General features: G+C 48.8%; 3 protein-coding genes across 3 annotated transcripts; 2 read left to right on the top strand and 1 right to left on the bottom strand.

Moving 5' to 3' along the window:
• Nucleotides 1-4,562: 4,562 nt before the first annotated feature.
• FPOAC1_009518 (uncharacterized protein) lies at nucleotides 4,563-7,188 on the top strand (the record flags this gene model as incomplete). Its single annotated transcript, XM_044853944.1, has 4 exons — nucleotides 4,563-5,812; nucleotides 7,015-7,026; nucleotides 7,081-7,119; nucleotides 7,170-7,188. The coding sequence occupies 4 exons, from the start codon at nucleotides 4,563-4,565 to the stop codon at nucleotides 7,186-7,188; spliced, it is 1,320 nt and encodes a 439-aa protein (XP_044706614.1).
• A 258-nt stretch (nucleotides 7,189-7,446) lies between these two features.
• Nucleotides 7,447-10,393, top strand: FPOAC1_009517 (uncharacterized protein; the record flags this gene model as incomplete). The annotated part of the gene is made up of 2 exons (XM_044853943.1): nucleotides 7,447-7,592; nucleotides 7,648-10,393. 2 exons carry the CDS (start codon nucleotides 7,447-7,449, stop codon nucleotides 10,391-10,393), a joined length of 2,892 nt encoding a protein of 963 aa, XP_044706613.1.
• A 539-nt stretch (nucleotides 10,394-10,932) lies between these two features.
• FPOAC1_009516 (uncharacterized protein) lies at nucleotides 10,933-11,638 on the bottom strand (the record flags this gene model as incomplete). The annotated part of the gene is made up of 2 exons (XM_044853942.1): nucleotides 10,933-11,302; nucleotides 11,388-11,638. 2 exons carry the CDS (start codon nucleotides 11,636-11,638, stop codon nucleotides 10,933-10,935), a joined length of 621 nt encoding a protein of 206 aa, XP_044706612.1.
• Nucleotides 11,639-12,320: the final 682 nt, after the last annotated feature.

Genomic DNA, 12,320 nt, shown 5'->3' with positions numbered 1-12,320 from the left:
GACAAAGTCATGTAGAGTGTACACACAGATCAACGCCTGGCTCTTGTTTCCAAACAAATTAATTCTTTTTTTTTTTTTGAAGTATAGACTAGGAAACAAAGTACCTACGCATTGATGCACAGTTGAGAAGCTGGCTCAGCAAATGCATACTGCGACAAGCCAAGCTCGGCGGTAAGAAAAAAATAAAAAATAGTGATTATCTTCCTAAAATAATGGCATCCAGTTTTTCCGAAACGCAGACTCACTGCGGTCAGGTCAATCAGTAGAAGTGTGTATGTATCACGGCAAAGGGGCTTTTATTTCCAGTGGGAATACGGATACTCGACAAGGAAATAATCATCAAAAGACTCCCCCCCTTCTGAAAGACGCAACGCAACGTCGTGGGCGGCTCTTTCGGAGATTCTCAAAGGCTTAAGCTTAAGCACACCTTTGAAGATCTTCATCCATCCATGGGCTTGGCTTTGCCTTGGACCCTAGACACAATAAACAATGCTGCCTACCTGACCGACGTCATCAAATCAAATCAAATTGTCCGAGAAGAAGTCTATTTTACTAGTCAGGTGCTTGTCCATCATTGAGCCGTGCGTACCGATCTATGGCCATGATGTACAGAGTAGAAGGGGATGTTTTATTATTTTATTCTGTAACAGAACCTTGTTGGGCATAATGTTAAACTCCCTAAGAGATCCGCAGTGCTTTCCATAATAGACATTAGCCTCATGATGACATGATATTGCTTTGTTTCTTGCCATAGCGATGGAGGCAACTGACTGTGTAGGATTAAGTGCTGACGATGCAGTGTTTCAACCGAGCCATCGATAAGGATCGACCTTGCACACTACACCGGTACTTTACTGCACTACGCAAGGACCTCCTGTCTCTGGAAGATCTCTGCATCGATGACTTGTTTTGTTTTTTTGGTGAAACGCAACCACCAGAGGTTACATCAAGGTTACAGGAAACGGCTCTTGAGTGACAGCAAACAATTAGATCTTGTCTCAGCTCTAGAGTCTTGAGATACCACCTACCTACTCTGTACTTTGTACGTAGTTTTTATAGCACATTAAAAAGGGTCAAAGTGGGCAATGAGACGACAAACAACATGACTCTCTGGTCTGGTCAGTCATTACTTGGAACTTTTGGTTTAACAAGAGTACGGCATGTAATTGTGAGCTTGGCATTTGCACACGAAATGAAAGTAGGTCCACCAGGATCTTTGTGTTATGCTACTGTGCCTGTGCTTCGCCATGGTCATGACCAAGACTATCATCATCATCATCATCATTACTACTAGGTATCTGAAGATCCGACAGGCCAAGGCGTACTCTATTTTTCTCTTGACGCTGACCCCCAAATCCCAGACCCTAAAAAGACAAAAAATAAAATAAATACTACGTACAAACAAATCTGAGGCTGTACTCTGTACCCGATTTAAAAAAAGAACCCCAGACTCGGGCCCACGGCACTTGATGCCAAGGCTCAATTTTGGCGTGTTCCAAAAGCCGCATCACCCGCTGAGACAAAAACACAGACAAGCTCAAAGAAGACCCATTGCCAATAAAATTATTTTAAACCAGGAAAGGGTTAATTTCCATTCTTTTTAGTCGTCATATCTGGTATGTTTCTCTGTCTAGTGTGAGTTAAAAAGGGAAAAGGGACATTTCGTGACTCACAAAGCCAATTTTATCGTGAGCCAAGGACGTCCATCATCATCATAATCCTCCTGATAAGCAACGGAACTGTGGCCTCGCTTACGGAACACGGCCTCCTGAACTATTTCTAGATGAGACCCTCAACCGGCCTTATTATTCGGTGGTGTATTTATTACTTTATTACAAGCCGATTGATCCGTAGCTTCCACAGTAAATATTACATTCGTAAAGCCTCGCTCTGAAAAGTATAAGGCCAGCAACAACATCGTCATCAACTAATCAGACAGACAGTCGTAACAATACTGTACCTCTGACACACACACACACACACACACAACCAGCCAAGAACATGATCAACAGCCAAGCTTTGGTGGCTTTCTCATCCCTGTAGGGGGCTTTCCAAGAGCAGACTGGCTCAGCCTTTTGATGGGTTCTAGCCGGCCCCCCAGTCAGATGCTGAGGTAATACGGATGGATACTGAGTTGAAATAAGCTCGGGGGAATTATTGGCTTCTTGATATGCTTACTGCTTGCCGCATTGCCGCATGCAAAAATAAGGTTGGTGGTAATATTGGAATTGGCCACCAGAAAGTATATGTCAGCTTTGAGATACTGGGCATTACGATATTTACATTCTAGACATGTCAACGTAAGTTTGCATGTATGCGGATAAAGGAATGATATCAGTCGTTATGGTTATCTTGGTTAATACTTGGCGTGTTGCATGGGGCAAACAAAGCTGTGCATCGCTGGGTAACCACCAATACAAACCAGACGACGTATCTCTCAAAGCTCAAAGGGAATTCTATAAAGTTACAAGTCATGTTGGGATTTCTTGGTTGGACAAGAATGTAGCTTTTCTGAAAGTGGCATCCGATAAGCTATTTTCTAATTATATGGTTAATTGAACTCCCATTATCGCATCCATTGATCAAAACCTTAACGACGCGTCTCGTATAAAATAACGGAAACACGGCTTCAGGAGCTCTTTCTTCCCCTTCCCTCCCTTTCCTGTGCCTCTAATTATACTCATCCGTACCTTCCAAAAAGGAAAATAGGCAAGCCGGTCAGCCGGGCGCACCGAAGCGTCAAGAAACAAACTACTAACTGAATCGCCCTTGGAGCGCCTCCCCCACGACTTGTACGGTTACGGCAGATACAGCTGCGACGCTTTGGAGTTCCAGACTCTCTGTCTGTCTACTAACTCTTGTCCATTTCGGCCCCAAACTATCGACATCAACCCCAGCTTCACCGCAGCGCCGGCGTGTGACGGAACTCCCTTATCATACGGCAATGTAAGCTTCTTTTCGAGACTCGTAAACATATGTCAATTGTTGTCATCATACGATATTACTGGCTTTGTCGGCTTTTCATTCCATTCCCCATGCTCTCCTCATCTACATAACTGATCCGATAGCCGTGATCTGTCATGCATTTTCCCTCAGTTTCGCGCCTATCATGCCCTCTCCATCCTCGTGCCCTGGCTGGCCCTGCATCGTCATCTTTCCCTAAAACCCCTTGAGGGGGGGCGTCCAGCTTCAAAAGCTTGTCCTGACCAACCTTGGGACTCACTCTTGTCTCACCCCCAGCAATCCTTCACACCCTCCTTCTTTGCCGTCCTCCGTGCTTCTCCACAAAGTTGTCGCCGAGTTATCCAGCACCGACTTTACAGTACTGTGCCTAATTACAGTGCTGTACGCCTCCAAGACACACTTGCAACCTTATCTTGCTTGCTCCTAGCCCTCCCTGCCTTTCCGTCTCGACCGAGGACATGGTTAAATAATACACTGCTTACCTCGTCTAAAGCCTTTTGCAAACTCGCTTCTTGTAGCAGATCAACAGTTTCACCAACTCGACGACAAACGCAGTGAGCCGCTACTCTCCTTGATAGGTATGTTTGTCTCCGTCTCAGATCTTGTGTTTCTCTGTATTTTGGTACTCGGCGCAATACCTCCTGGGTGAGGCGGTTTGGTGCATGGATCAAGTGTCCTGGATGCACTCGTGGGACCGTTGTGCTCAGGTCCAACGGGGCTTCTCTGGGGCCTCTTGAGAGCCGCATCTGAATCGCTACTCTCTGCCTGCAACTGCAGTTCATGATGGAACATTGGCCAAGCGGCAATACTGTACACATTCAAATCTCAGGGAAATTTTAGTCGAGTGGATCCTCGACTTAATCGGCTCCGACGGCACTCCCGTCAGGGAGTTGAGCATCAAACCCCTGGAAGTGTCCTTTACCACCTTGTTTTGGGAATTATATATGTATGATCAACGGTGCGCAACTCGCACCTTTTGATCAATTCAATTCTCTCGCACCTTTCCTCTTGACAACCAACTACACTATTAGAACATCTTTTCTTTACTCTGCTTCGCTTCCAAACAATCAAACTGACAAACCTGACTAGCGCTGTCACTATCTCCTCTTCAAAACCGATTACCACGTTGTCCGCTTGGCTAGGTACTACTACTACTGCTGCCTTGCCTTGCCTCATCAGCCCCAAATCAACGTTCTCAGCAACGCCAAGAAGGTCAAAGACCAGTCCACTTCTTCAAAGTGGAGACGTGGACAAAATTCCGCTGAGCCATCAGCCTTTGTGGAGTCACATTCGCATCTTCGCGTCTACACACCTACAACATCTACAACCACACCCGCACCTTCATTGCACTCCCACGCCCTGGGCCCGATCTGATCTAGTGGGGCACTGCGTACAAGCTTGAGCTTGGTTCTCACGAGGCCCTTCTTTATAAGGACGCTGACGACCTACCAAGGCACTGGATCCATTTACCCAAAAATTCTTCTCTTTTAGACCTCCTTCCGCTTCTGTGCGGACTATACCTATCTCTCTACTTACCAATACCAACAACAACAATAACAACATCACATCACAACACAACAACGTTACACACCTTCACAATGGAAACGTACCACGGCTATGTGCGGACACCCGCCGATGCTATTCGACTCTTTGAGGCCTGCAGATTAGGCATCTTGCCCCGTGTGCAACGACGACTTTCGGAGAAGGAGAGACAATCAATTCGATCTGGTTCCGTTTTTGTCTGGGATGAGCGGGAAGCCGGTATGAGAAGATGGACTGACGGCAAGTCATGGAGCGCCAGTCGAGTTTCCGGAAGCTTTCTCACATACCGCGAAATGGAGGGCAAGCGAGGTGGAGGCTTCAACACCAACCGACGAGGCGGTGGTAAAACCCCAGACTCTGGACGTGGTAGCGATGAGGACCAAGACGATGGAGAGCCTGAGGGATACCGATACAAGGCCGACGGCCTAATGAAGCAGTCTTTCAGTATCACTACCTCTGGCGGCCAACATCTACACCTCATCTCATATTACTCTCGCCCACAACCTGGTCAGCCTGAGCTTCAGCAACCAACAAACGACCAGGCGCTACGAGGAATTACTCCTGTCAAGGGCATGTATCCCGAGTCTAGCATGGGCGAGGCCAACACCACTCCCGCTCTCACCCGTGCCCCTATGCAGCAGTCTTATATGGCTCAGCCTGGTCAACAACCTTACGGTGCCTATCCTCAGCATGGATATGGTTGGCCTCCTTCTCCCGCCGCTACTCCTCCCTACAGCCACTATGCTGCTCCTTACCCTCCTAATGTCCCTCAACAATACCTACCTCACGCTGGCCATCCAGGCCTACCTCCTCCTCCTCCTCACTACCCCCAGGCACCCGCTTACGAGCACCGTGTTGCTCCTCTTCCTCCTCCTCTGACGGCCAAGTCTCCTCACCACCCGCACATTGCTCTTCCCAGAGCACACGAGTCGCCTCGCGAGCAACATCTTCAGGTAGCTGTCCAAAGCGCCATGGTTGATGCTCGACCCAGTGGTGTTTCACACACTCACCAAGTAGCTCTACCAAGTCTTGGGGCGGTGACCAACGGTCCTCCTGGCTCATCATTGGCAGCAATCAGCACACCTCCCAGTAGAACCATGAGTGTTAGCCCCACTCGAAACTCTCGTTCTGAGGTGTCTAGTCTCTCTACCCTTCACGCAGTGCTTCACCATACTCCCGCCACCAGCGAGAGTGGTAGTGCCAAGCCTGGTAGTGCCGCCAGCAGCCCTAGAGCGTCTGGTGCCTGCGGCCTTGAAAAGGGTGGTGTCAGCGAGGATGCGAGAGCCCTGAGAATGTTGGATCGCAAGTTCTGCATCTAGAAGAAGAAGCAGGGCATGCGCAGTCGTCGAAACTCGGCTCCAATTTGAAATGGTTTGGAGGCTAAAATTGGGGATCACATTACAAGGGGTTATTATTTGTACACATCATATGCATCGTTACGGCGTTTTGTTTTCTAGGTGCAACAGCGAAAAAAGCTTGTTGCGATCAAATTCAGCGTTTATTTTGTTTTATTTTACGACAGGGAATGGGAGAGGAATGAATGAACTGGTGTTTAGGACGGATCACATGGAATCATCATGGTTCAGTGGTGTTGAGGTGTTATCACTATCCAGGTAGCGATGAAGGCCCGGTCATGTACATAGATTTACTGAGTAATATCGCAAGTGCATGGCTAAAATTTGTTCATTGTCTTTATTATTGTGAATGTCACGTTTTGTCCCAGGGTGTAGGTGTAAGTGCAGCAGGCCAAACTGAGTACACTGCGTACGCGGCTGTGTAGGTCAGGGGCGGCACAACGGCACCGTGAGGTAGAATTACAGTAGAATTAAGGTTGTTGTCAACCCCAGAATATTATCTCATTCCCGTTTATCCGGCTGTGTCTTAGACGCCGCGTAGTCACTCAACACCAAGGGCCGCGTCAGCCTGACGATGCCGAGATGCCGGCCAGGGTGTGGTACAGTATAGCGGCTCTTTCTGCAACCAGCGAATTGTTAACTTTAGCTGATAATTGGGCATTCTGGCTCAGCTCAAACCCCAATTTTAGATATAGTTATATAGGCAGTATGTATCCAGACCTAGGTAGCTGAAACATCCCACTTGCCTGACTATGAAGTTTGGGGGTGCCAGCTTCCACCTCGAAAGAGATTAGTTGAAGGGGCATCATGAGAAATGGCCGCGTCAGAGGATAAACCGAAGGAAGAGGGACCACAGAATAGTTGCTGGTTTCTTGTTTTATTGCTGAAGCCTAGAGCTTGATCTTCCCGTGGGGTGTGGATGAGGGAGCTGTCAATGTTGGGTGTGTGTCGTGAATCTAGGCAGTGACTTAAAATACCATGTGAGGGAAGTTTGCCAGCAGGGAAAATCGGTATTATCATGAATACGATTTACGTAAAAACGACATCTTTATTGTCCTCTTTCGAAAAGCGTGATGTTTATTGAATGCGCGGTTATTTCCATCGGCCCTCCCCTGTACTACATGCTTGAATGAACATATAAATTCCAAGAAAGGATACGTATAATGTAAGAATATGACAGATTCGAGGTATTCTGACAGCAAATCTAATCTTGATCAAGCATTGAATCTTGTCAGCAATCGTTACGCATTTATGGTGTGTAAGTCGGAATATAGTTTTGCCGCACCGACCGCGCATTGACAGCTGCAGGTGCTACGCGCATCAATAGCCAGAATAATCAAGCATCGCGACGACCTAGCAATTGTCTTTGTCCGCATCAATAGAGGGACAATGCAATACCAATAGCTGCAAAAACATTTCATCTAGCTACAGTGCTTGCTTCTATCTCAACCCAGACTTTGCTCTGCTTGATAATCATGCTTCGACAATCGATATAACTTCTATATCCTTCCTGATTCGATTTTGAACGTATCTTCAATTTGGCTTCCCATCATCCTTGCTATAATCGCATTGCGCCAGTATCATCATGTTCACCTTCTGTCCGCTCCAGGGCGCCTTGTCGGATTCATCCGCTTCACAATCCCTTCTCGAGCTTGACGGGGGTGTCAAGGTGCTGGTTGATCTGGGATGGGACGAGAGTTTTGATGTAGAAAAGCTCAAAGAAATTGAGAAGTATGCCCTACTGCGCACTCCTTGGCCAAGGCGATTGCTAATATTGGTGTTCCAGACAAGTCACGACTCTATCTCTAATTCTCGTTACACATGCGACAGCTTCGCATCTCGCCGCCTACGCCCATTGCTGCAAGAACATTCCTCAGTTCACGCGCATCCCCGTGTATGCGACACGGCCTGTCATTGACCTCGGCCGCACCCTTATTCAAGACCTATATACTTCGAGCCCCGCCGCTGCGACAACAATTCCCCAAAGCTCACTCACCGAGAGTGCCTATTCACTTACTCAAACTGCTACAACCGCACAGAACCTCCTTCTCCAATCGCCGAACAACGAGGAGATCGCCCGATACTTTTCTCTCATCCAGCCCCTCAAATACTCGCAACCTCATCAACCTCTACCATCACCCTTTTCGCCACCCCTGAACGGTTTAACGATTACCGCGTATAATTCGGGACACACCCTCGGTGGCACAATATGGCATATCCAACATGGCCTCGAATCGATCGTGTATGCGGTGGACTGGAATCAAGCACGTGAGAACGTGTTTGCCGGTGCAGCCTGGCTGGGTGGAGCTGGAGGTGGCGGCGCTGAAGTTATTGAGCAGTTGCGAAAACCAACCGCTCTGATCTGCAGCAGTCGTGGTGCAGATCGAACTGCACAGCCTGGAGGTCGCACCAAGCGAGATGAGCAGCTCATCGATACTATCAAGGCATGTGTCACACGAGGAGGAACAGTGCTGATTCCTGTGGACTCGAGCGCGAGAGTTTTGGAGCTTTCATACCTATTGGAACATGCCTGGAGAACCGATGCTGCTTCCGAGGGAGGTGTGCTCAAGTCAGCTAAGCTGTATCTGGCTGGCCGCAATATGTCGAGCACTATGCGATATGCTCGAAGTATGCTTGAGTGGATGGACGACAGCATCGTGCAGGAATTCGAAGCTTTCGCTGAAGATCAACGAAGGGTCAATGGCGCAAACAGCAAAAAGGAGGGAGGGCCATTCGACTTCAAATATCTACGACTACTCGAAAGAAAGGCCCAGATTGCACGATTACTCAGTCAAACCGTCGAGAACGCTGGGACAGAAGGTCGCGTTATTCTGGCGAGCGATAGCAGCATAGAATGGGGTTTCTCTAAGGATTTGATCAAGGGATTGGCACAGGATTCAAGGAATTTGGTCATCCTGACAGATAAGCCAGGTTTGTCAAAGAATGACAAGCCGTCTATCGCAAGAACGCTATGGGATTGGTGGAAGAAGCGCAAAGACGGTGTATCAGTGGAGCAGAACAGCAACGGAGAGAATATCGAGCTCGTTTACGCCGGCGGACGAGAGCTGGAGATCCGCGAACCCCGACGTCATGCCTTGGAAGGAGACGAGTTGGCACTCTACCAACAATGGCTTGCCACTCAAAGACAGCTTCAAGCAACTCAACAAAGTGGAGGCGCGGCAGGACTTGAGGCAGCAGCAGATGTTGTGGACGACGCTTCGTCCGAATCATCATCCGACTCGGAAGATGAGGATGGCGAACAGCAGGGCAAAGCGCTCAACGTGTCGACAGCTATTGCCCAGGCTGGTCGCAAGAATGTCGTACTCAAAGATGAAGACCTCGGCATTAATGTGCTTATCAAGAAGAAGGGTGTATACGACTTTGACTCCCGAGGGAAGAAGGGCCGAGAGCGCACATTCCCTATCGCCATCCGAAGGAAGCGTCAAGACGACTTTGGAGAGCTCATTCGCCCCGAAGACTATCTTCGTGCCGAGGAGAAAGAGGAAGATGGTCAAGATAGCGCCAACATTGAGGCCACTGATGACAAACTCGGCAAGAAGCGTCGATGGGACGATGTTGCGAAAAGTGGCACTGGCACCAACAAACGACCGCAAGCCATGCGGGCCGGTTCTCACGACGGCGAAGAAGCTGGAGCAGGCGACGGCTTCGTTCCTGATGAACTCGACACTGTTGAGGATGTTGAGACCGAAGAACCTGTAGGACCATGCAAGCTGTCATACCAGACCGAGACTATCCAGGCCAATATGCGCATCGCATATGTTGACTTCAGTGGTCTGCACGACAAGCGAAGTCTTAATATGTTGATTCCTCTTATCCAACCCCGAAAGCTCATTCTTGTTGGCGGTGAACGCGACGAGACACTTGCTCTTGCTGAAGATTGCCGTCGAGCACTGGGAGCTGACAAGAGCAATCCCGACAACTCTGGCAGTGAACGTTCCGTTGACGTATACACACCCGAGATCGGCGTCGTTATAGACGCTAGCGTTGACACCAACGCCTGGGTTGTCAAGCTGGCTGATCCTCTAGTCAGAAAGATCAAGTGGCAGAACGTTCGTGGCCTGGGTATCGTCACTATCACAGGACAGCTTCTTGCCACACACCTCAACGAAGCTGCAGCAGCCGACGAGGACGTCGCCAACAAACGACAAAAGACCGAAGAGCCTCCCTCATCGACTACCCTAACCAACACGGCGGCAGCTATCCCTTCGGCCACGCCTGTCCTCGACGTTCTTCCTGCGAACCTCATTTCTGCCGTACGCTCAGCAGCCCAACCATTGCACGTTGGTGACCTTCGTCTTGCTGATCTTCGCCGTGCCATGCAATCCGCTGGCCACACGGCGGAATTCCGTGGTGAGGGTACACTGGTCGTTGACGGCACTGTCGCCGTTCGCAAGACGTCTGCAGGTCGTGTCGAAGTTGAGAGTGTGGGCATGCCAACCGCTCGGCGAAGTACCTTCTACGAGGTACGCAAGATGATATACGATAATTTGGCTGTTGTAGCCGGCGCGTAGAACGCACATGAAGTGGCCTGGTATAGGTAGAAAAACGGTTATATAGAGACATACGAAGCGGCGAAATCGATGGGCCATGCGAGTTTTTATTCCGTTACGAAAGATGTTAAGACGGAGGTGAATTCTCTGGGGAGACAACGATTGGTTATCAAGCAAGCCATAAGGGATTGGAGATTTGCATCAGGTACAATTGAGATAGAGTCAACAAGAGGCGCCAATAGCCACGTCTTCTACGCTTTTACATGATATTGTTTACTTTAAGCCTCGGGTTTTACTTGATTCATAAGAGTGACATTTACGCCAGCTAACTAGGCAACCTTCGACGTATTTGCGTAAAACGTTGTCACATTGAGTGTTCTCCCTTTCAAAAGATCGTATTGACCTCGTAGTTACCTCGACTGATTTCATCTGAGGCAGGTACAACTTTAAAGCATGTTTTCAAGAGTAAGCTCTTCCATATTAACGTAAAACGTGTAAAGAGCGCCCAAACGCCAAGCAATGCAAGTCTATCCAAACATATCCAACAGGTCCCATCAAACTCATTTCAGAGGTAGCATAGGCTCCATTTCGTACTCCGCATTGCCGTCTCTGCCTCTCCCCCTTGAAGGGATGGCCATCTCCTCATCCACAGTAGAAGGTTGCGTCGTAGAGCCATCAACCGATGCAGGTACGGCAGGGAGAATCGGACGGCCGCCGAAGAAGACAGGCTGTAGTTCGCGGTATTGACAGCCCCATATTCCCAGGCTCACAGAGATCGCGGCTGATGCAATCATAGTGAGCCACCAGCCTCCGTGTCGAGGGATGTGGCCGCTGTAAAGGGATGCGATGACGAGATGAAGGAAATGGACCGTTATGGCGAAATCGGGTACGAGTTTGGAACGTGCGATGAGGGCGACTACTGCGATGGAGCTACAGAGTGAAGTTAGTAATCGTGCCCAGAATACAGAAGCCACAAATTGCGCTTCTTCTCGAAGCACAAGGGAGAGTAACTCACATAATCAAGCCCCCGTCTAACAAGAAAATAAAAGACATGAGCCAACCGTGTGTTGTATCTCCTCTCAAACCCTCCCAGCCGAATACAAGGGTCCAACTGAAACCAGACCCTGACACAAGCGCCGTGAAGACGATGAGGACCAGGGCGGCGAAGTAGTAAATGGCCTGCAGCGTCGCGATCTGGCCTGCGATCTTGAGTGGCGCTAGCTCTGCGAGTGCGCCTGCGCGCGGGGGTTTGCGACGACGCGGCATCCTGTGTTCTCTGCGGCTTCTCTGATCGGGAGTGGTGGTTGTGGTGTTGTTGAAGATAGGGTCTTATCGTAGTAGCATGGGGGAGGAGGCGTTGGTCATCGAAAGGGCATGTCTCGTGAGGTCTTGTGATGCGTGCCCGTCCTTTTTAGACTCAAGCTTTAGGTTATACCAACTCTTTCTCTTTGGACCTTCTGTCCTTTTGTGATTACAAACCCTTCTCAAAAACAAACTTTTAAACTGAACAAGAAAGAAAAATGTCAAAATCAGGGTTCAAAAGGAGGGAAATGAAGTAGAGTTGAAGCAAGGAGGTCGCGTGAAGCAGGGACCTTGGATGCGTACCTAGATCAAAGGACAGATTAAAGTGCATCAGCCACAGTTAGGTGAGTTAGTAGCAGCTGTAGGTACTGTACCCTGAAACGACCTGGGAATGTACTAATCGTTCACTAATCCTGTTGCGTCTCACCGCCCGGTCATTTTCTGCCGCTCCCACTCGTCATACCTCGATTGGAGCTAACATGACCTTGAGTTATGAGATTTTGAGCCACCATAAACTCCAATTAATTCCGTCCCATCTGTCCCGCTATTACAACTACACTTCAAGCTCTCAATTGAGCCTCATTTCGCAAAAGCATACAAGCAAATACAAACAATAAAGAAAATCCGCAAAAAGAGAAAGAAAAAA

This window comes from Fusarium poae, chromosome 3 (genome assembly GCF_019609905.1).
Source record: "Fusarium poae strain DAOMC 252244 chromosome 3, whole genome shotgun sequence".
NCBI lineage: Eukaryota > Fungi > Ascomycota > Sordariomycetes > Hypocreales > Nectriaceae > Fusarium > Fusarium poae.
The sequence above is the reverse complement of the archived record's forward strand: the minus strand, read 5'-3'. Positions and strand labels throughout refer to the sequence as shown.